Source organism: Merops nubicus, unplaced genomic scaffold (assembly GCF_000691845.1).
Source record: "Merops nubicus isolate BGI_N331 unplaced genomic scaffold, ASM69184v1 scaffold18186, whole genome shotgun sequence".
In the NCBI taxonomy this organism is placed as follows: Eukaryota; Metazoa; Chordata; class Aves; order Coraciiformes; family Meropidae; genus Merops; species Merops nubicus.
Window position 1 is genome coordinate 184,166 of NW_008617173.1, and position 17,888 is coordinate 202,053.

A 17,888-nucleotide genomic window follows, 5' to 3' on the forward strand; every position below is an offset into this window, starting at 1 on the left:
TGGGAAACACTTCTGTTTCCCTCTTCCATGAGCAAGTCACAGATGTTATAACCAATGCATTTGAAGGAAAAGCTCTTTGAATTAAAACTATATTAAATTCTGCAATAGAATTTGATAGTATAAAATTTTGTTGCTTTGTATTAATAGGAGAACTGATGTTTCCTTTGTAAAATTTTGAGTTAAAGCTGTCATAGCAAATCTAACCCTTGCCATACATCTATAACGTCTAGAAATATCCATACACAATCTTTTGTATTTAACTTATTTCCTTTCTCAGATTCTCAGAGCCCTTTTTTTTTTTTTTTTTTTCCTCTTATAATGAATTCCTTGTGTTTGGTTCCTCTGAGCATCCACACTGATGTTAAGTAAACATTGTATTTCTTGCTTTGACTTAGTCAGTCTGTGGATTAGTTTTTGTCAACTCATTTGAGACTTAATTTGCCCACACTTGAAAGTGTATTGTGTTGTGTAAGCAATCTGGCAGTACAGCTTCCTACCTGACAGCTTTGGCAATTTTAATAATTAAGTCTGTGTCACTATTTAAAGGAAATAAACAGTATTCATAAGCAATTTAGATACTCATTAGCTGCTATTCTGTTTAGAACAACAGATGTCACCTTGCCAGAGTTCTCTAGATTTTACTGTAGAGCCATGGTCCATCATCTGAAGAGCTGCATCTTGACGTTTGTGTTACACTTTGCTTTAGGCTGGAGATGATGCAGATGCTCTGTGTGCTTTCAGGGAAGAACATTTCCTTTATATATCCTGGTCTATCAGTGGGGTTTTTGTGCAGGCAAAGGCAGGCAGTTTCTTCTACAGCTCTGTCCACTGGGGACCCTTCACTGAGAAATAATGTTATTTGAGCAGCAGACTAGGTTTCTCTAGATTACAAAAAACCACCAAGTTATACTAGAAAACACTAAAGATGATTTTTTTACTGCAGTGCTACTGCAGCAGAGCAGTGGCATCACCTTGGTCAGGTAGCACCACTTGGATGAGGAGGCCACTAATAACAAGCCTTTTCTGCATAGTGCATCTGGTTCTAAATATGTCCCTAATGGGGATGTTGTTTGGTGTTTGGAGAAGCTAAATAACTTAAGTTTCTTGTTCTTTGCTTACCTTTGGAAGACAAACTCAACAGTAATAACACCAACAAACGGCAGAAGCTTGCTCAAGACTTTCTCAACTCCATTGACCAGACTGGAGAGCTCTTAGCCATATTTGAAGATGATGAGATTGATGATGTCAAGCAAGAGCGGATGGAGGTAATTATTGTCTTATACTGATACACATCTCCAGCAGAGAAAACTATGAAATATTTCATACATCATGCTGGTCTGATGCCTTTTTCATGATGCATATTATATCAGTGTTACATTTTTCCCTTTGCCCAGATGGTCAAAAGGAATTCCATTTCCATATTTTTCCTATTTCCTTAAATGTTTCTTGATATCTAAGTACACATGCTGAGAAGAAAGATTACAAAAGGGTAGTTATGCATCTTTCTGTCTGCCATGTATTTCTACTTCTTTCCTGTAGAAAGAAGCTTCTATTTATAAACAATTCACACACATTTTTAACAATATTTTTTTTTTTCTTTTTCATTATTCGTCCCACTAGAAAATTGTTTCAATAGAATTTGAGGACTCTTTCATATAAAATAGCTTACAGATAAAATTATAATGCTCTGTGCAAACATGCTTTAGCATGTGCCCTTCTCTCCATCCTTCTTTCAAGTCCAGTTTTCTGATCTATGTCCTTCTGAAAAATTATGTCTATCACTCTCAAAATGCTAGGTAGGAAGCAGTGTAGCTGTGTTAACATGCAAGTCTGTGAAATGATGATTTTGATACCAGTTTTGATACCAGTTTCACTTGGTTTCACTGAGGTTTATCTATACTGGCACAAGATACTGTATCATAGCAAGTATGCCTTATAGACCTTATCAACCCTATGACCTCTCTATCAGTAAGTATCTTCTTGAATGTCATTTACATATTTATAAGATCCAAAGGCTGTATCTGTGCTAATTAATAAACTAGGCCAGGGCCAGTTCTCTGGCCCTGAAGGCAGGTGCTGTGGCCTGACTTGTGTCTTTGTAGCTAAATTTTCTCCAGGTGGACAGGGCTAACATGTCTTTTTGGTGGAATAATCCATGGCCCATGTCCATGCTCAGTTCTTCCTCATGTCTTGAGTGAGCAACTGGCTGTCAAGAACAAAATTGTGCCAGGCGCATGCTCACAATTCCACACTAGTATCTGGGCCAGTTTCCATCCTTTTTAGTGAATAGTACAGTATATTGGGCTGTTGGGAGCTTGCTATTTTTAGAGTGCTTATTATACCCTTTCAGTGGTAGAAGCTGGTTACTTTGGTTTGATTTTCTTTTCTACACTGAGGTGGCTGATGCATTCAGTAATCTCTATATATTTAATATTTGAACTGTTAGGGCTTTGTTTCACTTTCAGGATTTCATAAAAAATTCTAAGAAATAACAATAATTTTATCCTGCCATAATTGTAAGTCTCACTTTTAATTCTTAATGGAGCCCCTTTGCAGAACTGGGACTTTCCCAGTCTTACTTTCCTGTCGTCCCTATTAGAATCACCCAAAACATAATCAAGAATCCCTTCTTTCTAAGAATTTGGCCAGAAACAAGTCCCATTTCTTCCCAGCTGAGAATCATTGTTGTAGAACAGTTGTTCCCAACCAGTGTTTGGGTTTTGGAAACTGAGAGATTTGTTTCTTTTCTTCGCTTTCTTCTTATTGATTTCTGCAAAATGTTGTGTTTTGCATAAAGGCAGATGAATTCTTTGAGCTTTTACACACAGAAATACCAAACAGCACTATTCTGAATGAATGGGTTATGTGCTTGTCATTACATTCCCTTCTCTCATTCCAGTATATATTTTATCAGTCTGAAAAACTACACAAATTGCTAGAATTATGAAGTTCCCTGTTCTAGGCAAGGACAAATCTGACTCTATGTTTATCTGTCAAGGAATGTGTTCCTGTAATCAAATATTTATCTTTCATCTGACTACATGTTTTGTTTTTCTCTCACTAGACTGTAATTTATGAACTGTAGTGTGTATGTGTATATATATATATATAAGTAATTCTCTCTGTTGCTCTGCTTTATTACGTTTTCTGAACTCTTGATACATTCTCATGTTAAAAAAAGGAAGGTAAAAGCAAGATCTACTTATTTTAGAATTAAACTATACACGGTTATGAAGTCCATGAACTATATACAGTTGTGAAGTCAGTGTTATGTATTTTCTTTCTTACTAACTTTTAAGACTAATGATAAAACACAAATGATTACTTGAGACATTCTATTCAAAATGTTTTAACATATTTTTGGCTTTGTTTTGTTTGGGACTTTGTTGTTGCATTGAGGTGGATTGAAGGCAATCAAAGGTAGTAGGAAATGTGATCCAGTCCTAAAGGAGGAGTGTTAGTGGATGGACAAATCTCATATATCACATTTTCTTTGTGCAGTGGATTGTTTAATCCATGCTAAATTTTGGAGGAAATCCAATAGACACTTTAGAAATTCTAACAGAGTTCTTTAAGGAATTAGTACACTTAAATCATGAACTGCAATCTAAAGGCAGTGTTCCTTTTAGGTATCAATTACCCCAGAAATCTGTGGTTATCTCGGTTTGGACAACTGTAAATGATTTCAGTTCCATTTTGCCTTGGGCCAAATCTTGCTAAGTTGTTGAGAGCCAATGATAAACATATATTTCTGATGCCCTTATGGGCTAAACAGGATATGATTGTTAAGCAGAATGGTTTCAGTTATGATACAAAAAGCAAATACTGTTTATCATCATTTCTTTCAAAGCATTTTATAAAATTAGAGCTAAGACTTCATGAGGTCTCTTGCTGTTCTGTGAGGTCTGTTCCATTTGTGCCGTGGAGGAAGCAAAGCTCCAAGACACTTTACTGAAGGAAAACAAAGATTTCTACACTTTTGTCTGAAAAACACCCACTAACACTGTCATGTGGAGAAGAAAGGACAGTCTTCTGGGATTATGTATAGAACTTATTGATCTGTCCTGTGGTTCTAATTTGAATCAAAGGGACTATCTCTAAAACTGTAGTAATAGCAGTGTGCAAAAAGAATTGAAATACTCTTAAAATACAGATCAAAATTAAGAACAAGATTTACATTATTTCATCATAGTACATGACTATGTTATCAATACATTTTCATCATGACTGATTATAAAGTCTTCAACACTGGCATTAAATAGGTACAAACTAGCCAGCTGTATTGGTGGAAGCAAAATGAAGTAAAATCTGAAATAGCACCTCTGGTTCTCTTCCTAACAATTTAGTTCCTAACTCTTCAGATAGCAGTAAAACACCAGTGAAATGCTTTTCTTCAGGATAAGAGCAGTTATAGAGGGAATAAACTATTCTAGTTCATAGATGTGATGGAACTGTGTTCATAAGGGAGACCTATCCAGACCACAGAAGTTATCTTTGTAACAGCTCACAGTCTCTTCAGGATAAAATCTAACAGTGACCTTCCCAACACCCCTTTTTTATTCTACAGATTAGCTTATGGAATATCCAGAGCTGGTGTGGTTTGGGAATTCAGTTTCCCTTCTGTTGCCAGTTATGTGATAGAATCCACTAGAAATAAAACCTTTCAAGTGGATGGCAATTTTGCTTTTCTTTGTCTCTTAAAAATCATTTAGAGGGGAGAGTTGGGATTCCTGTAACTATGTGGCTGTAATTGTATGTATTCCTGTAACTGTATGGCTAATTGCATGTATTCCTCTATTCTAATTCTATGTATCCCTGTAATTGTATGGCTGAATTGGTGTAGGGACAAGGTGCATGCTCATTTAAAATCTTGGCTTTTTTCCTTACTTTTCATTTTGGGTAGAGATGTGATTTTGGGTGTCTGAGTCCTTATGTAGCTCCTTTGAACTTCTCAGGTATACTGTCCATAGTAAAACTAGCTGCAGGTTTGGCTGTAATTTTGTGAATGGTAATGGCAATTCTGATAAATTTTCATATCAGAAGCACTATCAAATTATTATTATCATTAAAATCAAGTTACTGTTAAGTTATAATTTAAATATTATTATTAAAATCAAGTATCCTTATGTTAAAACTTCAGTTAATGCCATTGCAGCAATGATTTCTGTCTCATTCTGTAAATATGATTTTTAATCTTTTTTCTATAGTTCCACCTCCCCCACCAGAAAAAAAGTCTTCCTATCAGAAATCTGAACTGACATACAAAGGAATGCATAGAGCATCCTGCTGTGAATGCTCTGTTTCACTTCTGTTCCCCTAGGAGTAAAAGAAATACCATTCATCTGTCACTCTGACTGCTAGTTTAGGGATATATTTGCAACACTCAGATGTTATATGGCAATAATTCAGTTGCAGTAGCTACCATAATGCTTTCATAGTACATTGCAAGTTTGAATAAACAGTGGTGGGAAAATAACTTCTCTACAATACACCACCTTGAAAACAGGCTAGATGCCAGCAAAATGTTTGAGCTGTTACATCCCTACAGAATGGGATTGACAGAAGCTTGGGGTTCTTTAAAGTGTATTATCCTATAAACAAATACATATTATTGTTCTAGGAATGCCATTGTGCATATGATTTTTGCTGTACTGTTCACTAGTCTGCCTCTCTACGAAGCTCACAGAAATGCAATGGTTAAGTTACTCACATGAGGTTAAATTACTTCCATTTAATTTTGCCTGTGTTCAGATACAATGAATTTGTCTCCATCAAACACACCTAACCACATATAGATGCATCTTGGGATACAAGAAATTATGTTCATAGAATCATAAAATCATAGAACAGTTTGCATTGGAAGGGAAGTTTAAAGGTCAGGCTTCCCTGCACTGAGCAAGGACATCTTCAACTAGAGCAGCTTGCTCAGAGCCCCGCCCAACCTGACCTGGAAGGTTTCCAGGGATGGGGCATCAACTACCTCTCTGGGCAACCTGGGCCAGTGTTTCATGAACCCTCAGCATAAAACTCTGGGCAACCTCGGCCAGTGTTTCACCAACCCTCAGCATAAAAGATGTCTTCCTTGTCTAAATCTACCCTCATTAAGTTTAAAACCATCATCCTGTGTCCTGTTGCAACAGGCCCTGCTAAAATGATTGTCCCCATCTTTTTTCTAGCCCCCCTTTAAGTACTGAAAGGCTGCAATAAGGTTTCCCTGGAGCCTTCTCTTCTCCAGGCTGAACTTCACAGGGCAGATGTTCCATCCCTCTGATCATTTTTGTGGCACTCCTCTGGACGTGATCCACCAGGTCCATGTCTTTCTTTTGCTGAGGACTCCAGAGCTGGACTCTGCTCTAGGTGGGGTCTCACCAGAGTGGAGTAGAGCAGCAGAGTGTTTCAGTCGTAGGAATAAGATAGACTTGCCATATATTAGTAAATTAGAACATGACCAAGAAGATTACTTCCAACTGGAATACAGTTCCACTTTCACCTGAGTCAGGTAGCATTGTCCCAGACAATTCCTGGTCATGGATTGGGAATCAGCCAGGGCCAGGAGCTCTCTCCATGGCACAATTTGGACATAGCCAGTCTCTTTGGGAGGCTCAGAGGGCAGGAGCATGGGCACAGGTTACTCCGTGCTGACTACTCATGAAGTTAAGGCATGGACCTGGCATCTTTTAGTTGAGACAGCTAAAATTTGGTGAGATAATTCAGAAAAAAAAAAAACAAAACAAAACACATGAGCCCTTCATTTAAGGGAGTGTCTGAAAGGCGTTGTTGAAGTACTGAAATTCATTGTACTAATTTGGAAAAGATGTACAAAGAAAATAAGGAGGAAATGATTTAGAAAGAACTCTGTTGGACTTCTAGAACTACTGTGCTCGTTTCACTGGGGAAGATTAAGCCAGTGTAAGTGCTTTGTGGGTTCATTACTCTCTAGGGAGCATCTATTCATGCAGGGTGTATCAATAACAAACTGGAATTTGATTTAAAGCCCATATGGAAAGCTTAGTGCTGTAGTACAGACAACGCACACATAGTGGAAGACAAACTACAAAGTTTTCTGTTGTTAAGCATCAGGGCATTGTTTCTCAGAGTGCATCTTTTTTGATACATAATTTTTAATGATAAACTTATTTTTCTTCAGAATTATTTTTACCTTTGTTACTGATTTCAGATTCTTGTTGGTGGAATCTTTGCATTTTGTTGACCAGTGACCTCTGTTGTCTCACAATATTGTGCCCAAATATAATAATTTCTTTATTTTTAAAATCACAGTTTGTAAGCACTAACTCTTCTTCAATTTTAACAGCTGCACCTCTATGAAAGAATACACCATGGGGTAAGATTCAACTACAGAAGAAAATATTTAAGTTTGTTTGGGTTTTCTTTGCATCTGAGCTAAATGTTTCATCTCCCACTCTAAAAAATACTGTCACAGATCTGTCATTTATCTTGTGCTCATTCACTTGTAGAATTGCAGCTTTCTAATATTGTATCATTTACACCAACAATTCAAGTTACAGCCTTAAATTTTTAGACATTAAGTTTTGAAAAAAAAGGGGGTAGGAAATAAAGCTTTTTAATCTTTACTCAACATTGTCAAATATGGAAAATGGGATCCCAGTGATAGGACACAGATGGACATGCCATTAAACCTCTTACATCTTATGATACATTATTGTATGGAATAAATAATTCCAGCCCTCATTGGAGCCCACTGTCATCCTCACCTGTGTGTCCAAGCCAACTAAGAGGAGGTTGTCTTGTATTTGAAAAAGGATTTATAATGCCTGAGTAATGTACTCAAATAGGAGGGGTAATGTTCCTGCCCAGGGACACTAAATTCCTGGGATGGTGATGAAAAAAAAAACCAGGATCTTCTTTTCCCACCCTCTTAAGCTTCTTTGAGAGTTCAGTGGATCACTACAAGTTGGGCTGAATTTCACTTCACTGTACATACCTGAAATTTTAAACACCTCAGTAAGTTAGGCCAGCTTCTGTACTCGGAAATGAGAGAGAAACAATCCAGGGGAAGGCTCCTCTTTTACATCGGAGAGAAAAATGCTTTTTCTTTGCATTTCCTCATGCCTCTCCCTATCTGCCTCTCCACCCCCCCACCAAAAAAAACTACAAAAAAACCCACAAAAAACCCCAACACAAAACCCCTTTAAGTCAGATTTGAGTGTAACTCATTAGATGTTAGCAAAAGTACTTCTAGTGCCTCTGGCATGGTTCTTTTTTGAAAGTGAAGTTCTGTGTATGAAGTGGGACCTTGATGATATGATAAAAAGAGTGTAATGATAATCTTTAGTAGACTGTAAGGTCAACACCAGCTCCCTATGTACTGTCTACTTCTTTTCATATACATAGATACAAAGATTAAAAAGAACTTGGAACAATCAAGAAAAAGCTCTTTATTTTCTAGGCAATGGTTTGGGTTTTTTTTGATATTGCAAAATTTACCTTCCCAAAGTTAGGAATGCAAATAGAGATGTAATTTCACTGCAGCAGTCCAGTGTTTCCAGATGAGTGCAAAGACAGCACAAGTAGTAGTGTCTCAACTGTCTGGGCTTCAAAGTGTTTGTAACTATTATTTGGTATAAAAATAAGCCTGCTGGTGTTAATGGTTTCTCTGATTACACATTGCTTGGGAATATTTGGGATACTGGGAAAACACTGTTTCTCTTGGGTAATGGTTGAATTGGTTAAAAGTAAACAGAAAATAAACAGAAACAGTTTTTCACTATTACCTATACATCTGTAAATATTGTGTCATTCTTGTCGGAATGGGAAAAAGCTATCAAGTGGAAAAGGTGTCTTGTTATAGCCAGTAATATCAATAGAGTTTTTACACTGCTACACATCTAAGACTCTTAGGAGTTTCTAACGTTGTGGTTCATTGCTATGGTTGCATCAAGTGTGCTCTTTGTTTGGGTCTTCAGTCTTGGTAAAATATTGTTGGGTTTAAAGCATTTTAGTGAACACTAGTCATACTGCAAATGTAGGCGGTTTTCCTGGGAGGACAAGGTGTTATTTGCTTTTCTGTATTTTGGTTCTCTGAGTATTTTTTTGCCACTGTTTATTTTCTCTGAGGAAGATTCTGGCCTTGTTGTATTTTGTATTTTTGACACCCAGGTGACTGTGTTTTAAGTTAACGTTTGGAAGGGAACTTTATATGATGTTATTTATATCTATAATTAAATGTAGACACACATACATATAAACAGTATTTCCACAGAGCATTTGATCAGGAGCCAAATGTAAGACTAAAGAAACGTTCTCCTTCTAAGTGTATTTGAATACTGTGTTTATTTGTGATCCTATGTTGAACATGTTTGTTGCTTAGATAGAGTAGTCATCACGTACTGGTACTCACAACATAGTTATTGTTTATTTAAACTTTGGAGAACTGGGAACAAGGAAGCCTGACAAAGGTACCATTGGTAGCAGGTTATTGAAATTGCTGTCATACTTGAAAGTAATTAAACAAATTACTGCTGATAATGATTTGTATTTCTGAGGTTACGAGGAGATGTGATAATACAAATCTTTTCTACAAGACAGGATGTAATTCAAATACTCTGAGGGGAAAAAAGGTTATTTTTTCAGGTTAACAAACCTTAATGTAGCACTTTACTAATCTTCTAATATTACTCTAATATTTAAGTCCTTTCTAAATGAAGAAAAAAATGGCAACAGTTCATTTCTGAAAGTGAGATGTTAACCAGGCCTACGCTCCGAACAGTTTTAACATCTTAAGCTTTCCTGAAAGAATTAATCACTTGCATAAAACCAGTTTTGAGAGTGGTTTGCACAGGATTCACAAAACTCAAAAGAAAAATCTATGGAGTTCTGATGAAAATTAAAATTATTAAAAAGTTTTAAATACAGTATTACTCTATGCCTCAACTTCCTACCTGTTGCAAGGAAGACATTTTTCTGACTCTTGTGAAGAGCGAGACTGAAACATCAGCACAGAGACCCTGTATTTTTGGCAGAAAGTTTTACAATCACCTGCTTCTCTTGCTCTCACCTGCAAAGCCCCATGGTGCAGGAGGACCTTGGGTCATCAGCCCCTATTTGACCAAGCTTCAGTGTCTGCTTCTGAATTTCTGAATCCTCCCAGTGAAGGATTCATATCACAAAATCCTTTCTGTGGAAGAAAATAAGATCTCCTAACAAATGAAGGCAATAGAAGAAAGTTCCCTATGTTATGAAAGAGAAAGGGGTTTGATGGTGTTCTTCTATTTCAACTGCTGCAGAGGAGGATTCTGAAATTTAGCAGACCGAGTCTTGAATTTAACAGATAGGTGAGAACATTCACAAACCAGTATAGAAGGCTGATGCATGCCTCTCAACCTAAGGCAGTGCCAACTTAATGTATCTGAAGGTTCATTTATCTGCTGTTTCTAGACATGACAAGTGACAGAGAAGACACCTTTTTTTCCTCTCCCTACTTGGTGTATTCACTAAGGGAATAACTATCCCTTTCTCAGTATTAGACTCCAGCCAGGAACCAAAGTCTGGTTTTAGTCAGACTTAAGCATCAGCCCTGCGAATACCTTCTACAAAATTACTGAGTCCCTTTCTTTTAAATCAGCTTTAACCCTCTGACAGCAGGGTGAGCAAGCTTTGTGTCATCAAAGCCTCTCCATCCACAGTTTGTAGCATACAGACAATATAAAGGACCACTGAAAGTCATTTTCAGGCTGCAGTCCAGCTAAATATAACCAAAATGAGCTCAGATCTATTGAACTGCACAACTTAAGGGGGAAAAAAAATCTACTGAAAGCTATTGAATAAAAAGATGCTGCATTTGGTTAAGGAAGTGCCTGAGCCACAGATCACTGGGTACTGTATGAGTCAGGAAAATAATTATTATTAGCTTGCTTTGTAGTTATACTACTCCCTAACCCTGCATGGCTGGCTAATGTTGGAGCCTGGGCTAAATGGAGATTTGTTCTGTCCCTACTCACATATATTTGATCTTTGCTTTTCTCTTTTTGTTCTTGGTTTGGAGTTTTGTTTTTTCTTTTTCCTTCTGATGACAAGATTAGCCAGGACTAGTGCAGTTTCTCTCCTCAGAATTAAAAAGGTCGTACAGAACGACCAGGAGACCAGACCCAGTCAGCATGGGTTCATGTAAGGCAGGTTCTGCTTCATGAACCTGGTCTTCTATGGCAAAATGACCTACCTAGTGGGTGAGGGAAAGGTGTGGATGTTGTCTGTCTTGACTTCAGTAAAGCCTTTGGCACTGTTTTACACATCTTAATGACAAAAATGGCTGCTCGTGGCTTAGACAGGTGTATGCTCTGCTGGGTAAAACACTGGCTGGATGGCCAGGCCCAGAGAGGGGTGGGGAATGGAGATAAATCCAGGTAGTGGCCAGTCACAAGTGGTGTTCCGCAGGACTTGGTATTTAGGCCACTTCTGTTTAACATCTTTATGAAAGATCTTGTTGAGAGGATTGAGGTCAGTAAGTTTGCAGACCACAACAAGTTGGGCAGAAGTGTTGACTGGCTTGTGGGTAGAAAGTCTCTTCAGAGGGATCTGGACAGGCTGTGGTCAGTTGTATGAGATAAAACAATGCCACATGCCAGGTCCGGCACTTGGACCACAACAACCCCGGGCAATGCCTCACATTTGGGCATGAGTGGCTGGAAAGCTGCCTGGTGGAAAAGGCCCTGGGGGTACAGATCAACAACTGGCTAAATACGAGTCAGTGTGTGCCCAGTGGCATCCTGGCTTGTATCAGAAAAAGTGTGGCCAACAGGATTAGGGCAGGGATTGTCCCCTGTGCGCAGCACTGGTGCGGCCACACCTTGAGAAGGGGATTCAGTTTTGGACACCACCACCCTCCCTTCATCCAGAAGGACATTGAGGATGCTGGAGCAGGACCAGAGAAGGGCAACTAAGCTGGGGAGGGGTCTAGAGCACAGGTCTTACTAGTAGCAGCTGATGGGACTGGGGTTGTTGAGCCTGGAGAAAAGGAGACTCAGGGGAGACCTTACTGATTTCTGCAGCTCCCTGAAAGGAGGTTGTAGCAAGATAGAGGTTGGTCTCCTCACCAAGTAACAAGAGATATGGCAAGAGGAAATGACCTCAAGTTGCACTAGGGGAGGTTTACGTTGGATATTAGGAAAATTTTCTTCACTGAACAGAGTTACAAAGCCCTGGAACAGGTGCTTGAATCACCATCCCTGGAGGTATTTAAAAGTCGTGTGGATACAGTGCTGAGGGACATGGTTTAGCAGTGGACTTGGTGGAGATTGATTAATGGTTGGACTTGATGATCTTAAAGGTCTTTTCCAACCTAAACAATTCTATGATTCTATATTGCCCATGATATTTGACTGAATTCAGAAAGGATTTTCTGAACATTTGTTGCAGGCAATTAAGCAAAAGAAAAAGAATTGATTTTCTCAGTAGTCACTGTGTCATCATCCTTGTTTGAGTAAGTTCCAGTCTAAATGCTAGCTTGTCACAGGACTTGATTACAAATTACCCTGCTGATAAGTACAAGTGTTCTCATTTTTAGTTCTCGTTTGCAAAGCCACCACGGGCCAAACCTTCCCACCTACATTCCCACTAGAGTTTAGGTGTCATTAGGAAAGCCAAATGATCTCTTGCTAAGGTCATAGTCATCAACACAATATAACAGTAACAGATTGCTTCCTGTTAGAATTAAGAAGTATATTACAAATACCAGCATTTTTGGTTTCAAAGCTCATTCTGATAGGACTACACTTGTAAGATGACACTTAGACTAGCTCTAAAATAAGATCTTATGGCAGATTTTTAGTGGAGATATTGTTTTAGTACTGGGAATAAGAACACAAGTACAATGAAGAATACAAAATATGATTAATATGTTAATGTGATTCTAGTTTTATCAGCTTTCCATGTAAATTAACATGCAAGGAATTAAAGAAAGCATAGCACATCTCTTAACTAGGGGACTTACCTCCCCTTGCACTGCACTTCCTTGAAGCATTTCTTGCTCTTTATGCATTAAACACAGACATGATTAGCTGTTGAATCTTGTAAACTATAAAAAGCAGTAATTCATAGCATGGCAAATAAATACTGAGTCAGGATACCACAGCAGTCAAACCTCTGGAAAGCAGGCCTGCCACTCAGAAGGACCTTTTTGATAGACTGGAGAAATGATCTGATGGGAACCTCGTGAAGTTCAACAAAAGCAAATGTGGGATGCAATAACCCCATGAAACTGTAGAGCATGTGGGTCAGCCACATACTGGGCTCTGTTAGAGAGAGGTTAGCCAGCAGGTCAAGAGCAATAATGCCTCCCCATTATTTGGCACTTGTGAGACAGCATCTGGAATCCCTGTCCTATTTTGTGCTCCCAGTACAAGAAGGGCTTTGACATACTGAAGCAAGTTTGGCAGAGGATCACTAAGAAGCTTAGGGGACTGGAGCACCTGACATATGATATGTTGCCCAGAGAGGTAGTCAATGCCCCATCCCTGGAACCATTCCAGGTGAGGTTGGACATGGCTCTGAGCAGCCAGCTCTAGTTGAAGATGTCCCTTCTCAGTGCAGGTGTGGGGGTTGGACTGTGTGACCCTTAAAGGTCCCTTCCAATCTAAAACATTCTATGATTCTATGACAAAAGTCTGAGAGACAAGAGCTCATTCAGCCTGTAAAAGAGGAGGCTAAAGGGAAGTTTTGTTCTTGTCTACAACTGACTAATGGCAGGATATAGAGGGGATGGAGCCAGACCCTGCTTGAATGTATGTGATAAAGGACAGAATTTGGACTAAAAGGAAAAAAAAAAAAAAAAAAAGATCAAAGATTGAAACTCGTTGTCTAGAGTTGTTGAGGAAATCTCTGACTTTGGAGTTACTCCAAACTTGATAACTCAGCGTCCTGAGCCTCTTGATCTCACTGGACCCCTTTTGAGCAGAGCTGAACTAGAGATCTCTGGAAAGGTCCCAAGCTTTTTTTTCTGGTGTAAATGTTTCTACTATTCTATGATTTTGTACTGAAGTTTCTCATTTCAGATATTAAAATGGCAGGTGGGGCAGAAATAGAAGAGCTTTTATAAAGCACATAGATGATAAACCATCTCCAGTTTCTAAAGACTGTTTAAAAATCTAGGTAGCGTATAATTGGACTTTCCAGCTTCTGCACTTTCTGTAATCTGTAACTGCTGGTATTTCCTGGAATAGACGTTTTATGTATACAAGGAACAGGGTTTTCTGTCTTTCATTTTGTCTCAGTCATTGTGGTTTATTTTATCTGTAACGTTGCTTGCTGTATTCTTCCGTAAGAATATGGTCTGGCTGCTGTGCAGAATTGCACTTGGTGATAACTTCACACATGTGTCACAGCTATGGAACCAGAAGCAGTAAGTTTTAAGCATCTTAAGTGTCTGTTGAAATGGTAAAGTGATATAATTAAGCTCTACATGTTGCAAAAAAGGAGATACATCCTTACCTAATCCACTAGAAAACAGACTCTCAATGCTCCTAACAGAAAGCGTGGGCAATAAGCTGGCATAGTTTATTACCTCTACAGAAGGTAGCGTGCTCCCACTTGTAGGTTTTGCCCCTCAGACCTTAAATTTTGTCTCCTCTCTTTTCTTCCATTTTGCTCTATCATCTTTGGTTAAAATTTAGGATATCTTGACACACACTTTCCATTAAATGAATCAGAAAAGACTTTATAAATTGGGCTACTCAGGGTAAACAGTAAGAGTCATTTTCAGAGAGCTGCCTTGCAGAAAGTCCTCATGGGGTGAACGTGTAGATTTTAATCTTACAGATATTTGTGAGATCTGCATTTGACCCTTTTAATAATCAGGGTTCACTTTTAGCTAATTTTAACCTGTTGAAAATTAGGCATTGCTGCCTCTTTGTCTTGACAAATTACGTCCACAACAAGACCTAAATTTTCAGTGAAGACAAGACTACTATAACTAGAAAAAAATAGATTTTGCATAGAGAATATATAATAGAAATTGATTTATGTGGATTTGGTAAGATCTTTATCAAGTGGGGGGCCACAAGCTTATTTTGGGAAAAAAAAAAATATTCTTCTCAGTTGAATCTGTGGATTTATGACTTAAGTTGTAGCTATTTTGACTTTTGTGTGCAGGTAGTGGCAGGCTTATAGATTTTTTTTTGGCATAATGGTGTCTGTATCACATCCACTATACTTTTTGTGTTCTGAAAGAGATTTCATTAAAGGCAATGGCAAGAGAGCAATTTAAAGTGGTCATATTAAAAATACACAAAGATGCATATGTTTCATTCTCAGATCTTAGATATTTACTCCAGACTCTTTGTTTGAGTAGCACATGTAAAGGGCAGTGCCATGGGCTCCTTGGGAGCAGCGTTAAGTGTCGTTGAAACTTTGCCCCTGGAACTTCGGAAGCAGTCATTAAATTTGATTTTCCATTTGATCAAACGAAAGGAGGGTGGGTAGTCTCTGTTAGAGGGCTGGATTTTATTTCCCAAGGCTAACAGCCATTTCCAGGACTTTGTCAGACCTACTAAGAGTTTTTTCTACCCTTGTCAGATGGTATTATTTAAAATCAGTTCATCCACTTGTGTGGGATTCATATCCTATATCATACAGTGACTCTGACAAGAAGATGCTTTTACTAGGGGTGTTATTCAAAGCACTGTTGATTTTCTCAGGCTGCAGACATCTGCAGAAGAAGCTTGTAGAACATACAGCATCTGGTATTGAGTCCTAGCTCCTTACACAGACCATATCAAACAGCTTAGAAACGGAACACATACTCTACATCCGCCTGGAAATAGGGGGGTTGTGTTTATTGTAGATGTATTAGCTGTCAGCTCATATCATCAGCTAATTATTTTATAGCTGAAAATTGTAATAGCATCCTCAGATGTACTGAACTCAGGCAGATTTCCAGCTACTAATCACACCCTTCTTAAAAGGGGTTAACTCTTGATGTAACCCAAGGGTGGAGATCTGATTTCTAGTTCCAGTGATGTTTTAGTGAGATGACTGCTGTGTCTGCTATCCTTGTTACCCCAACTGTGTTTTAAAGAAAGAGACAAAAATGCTGAAGAGACATTGGCATCTCTGAGAAATGCTAGATCTGACCCTAGAAATGTCAGAAAAACTCAGAAACCCTCAGGAAGCCAAGCAAACACAAATGAAGAGCAAATTTTCTCCAAGAGTATATATAATGGCATGAAAATCTACAGCAACTTCTAACAGCACAGTCAAGTAATTGATGCCAAACTGTTTGTTAGTGGTGCTACACTATAAGCACCTTTATAGTAAGTAGACTTCAAGATGTGCTTCAAATTTTTTTTTGTTAAAGATATTGTTCTTTGCATCCCAATTGTGTTAAATTATTAAGTATAATAGTTGGAACTGAAGACATGTTTCCATTCTTCTGTGAATAGGGCTATGTGATTTTTTAATTTTTTTCTTTTGTTTATAGATCTTTAATTCACCTTGCCAGCCCTTCACCTCCCCCCAAAAAACCCTAACCCATTTCAGTTAGAATGAAGAAAATCTAATTAGAATGAGAGACATCCTTAGAAATGTGAACAGGTTTTGACATTTCCAAAATTAAATTATTTTCATTTTCAGGTTAACTTTACAAAGCTGTCAGTACCCAGCAATAGGAATATCAACCTGAAACTATGGTATATATTCAATATTTTTATAGCTGATTTTGAACAGGAGTTAGAGCCATGGCTTCCTTTTCAGGAGATAATCCTGGTAGTAGGATTTTGAGATAGCTCTTGCTAAATTCTTGAATTCAAAGCTTTCTGCTTTTTAAAACCATTTGACGAACTCTGGAAGAAAAGCAGAGTAACAAAAAAACTTTTAATTGTTAAAAATTTTATTTGTTCTCCTCTTTTGTAAGTGACTGAAAGTTTTGCATGTTGTATTGAATGGTGCTAACATCTTTGGAAGGGATTGTTTTCACTGCAAGCAATTATAAGAATGTTTGCAGGGAAATAGTTTCTTGTTAATTTTATTTCTATAACAGACTCAATGAATGAATACTATCTTCAAAACCTATTATTAGTGCAGCATAGCAATTTGTATATTGAACATTACAAATTAAGATTAAAAGTCAAATTCCTCAAACTAATCCTTTTTGTTAATGTCTAATAGTCCGAATGCTCTTCACATAATTTTTAATTGCTGATTTGAAATTAACAGTGGCTTTTCTCTTATAATAGGACTCAGAGCAGCTGTGAAAAAAACTGAAAATCTGAGCCCTTAGTTTAATAGTTCATTAAATTTACAAATCAGGTTAAGTTTAAATGAATTCTTTTCAACTGATTTTAAAATGACACGTTTCTACAATTTATACTTACAAGAGAGCCTGGTGATGTAGATTTGAATTACTGTGGTATACTATGGCAATTTAGAAATGTTTCAAAATATTTTCTAATTATGCAGATCTCTCCAAATGAAAAAAAATCAAGCAAAACATTTTCTTAAAATAAATGTTTCAATATTTTCTTAGTAATTCAGAGTATTGTACCTCAAACTTCATAATCTTGTATAATTCTGATACACTAATAAATTTTATTTTTGTGGCTACATGCAGCTAATATTAATTTAAATTTATACTTAAAAATGGAAGTCCAATATCTTAAATATGTATTTAGACAGTGCATCAAAATACTTTTGGAACTAAAAATGTTGAGCATCGATCTCAGTTTATGAGTTAGTGCCACATTATTAAACATAGTTGAGAATTTCAGAGGTTGTTGACATACAGCATTGAGATGCTTTTCAAGCAATATAAAGATCTGTCTCCACTGAATTTTCTTGTTGTAAACTAAAGGAGTTTTATAGTAATTGTACCTGTGTGATATTGAACAGTAGAAGGGTGTTGTAGGATTTAGCTGAGGTAG

At 37.6% G+C, this 17,888-nt stretch overlaps 1 protein-coding gene across 1 annotated transcript in view; it reads left to right on the top strand.

Moving 5' to 3' along the window:
- SUPT3H (suppressor of Ty 3 homolog (S. cerevisiae)) overlaps nt 1–17,888 on the top strand; it is a gene marked incomplete at its 3' end in the record, with an annotated part of 211,110 nt that overhangs the window by 174,747 nt on the left and 18,475 nt on the right. Inside the window, exon 5 of the mRNA XM_008943067.1 lies at nt 1,129–1,265. Coding sequence (XP_008941315.1) covers nt 1,129–1,265 — 137 coding nt within the window. The remainder of the gene's footprint in view (nt 1–1,128; nt 1,266–17,888) is intronic.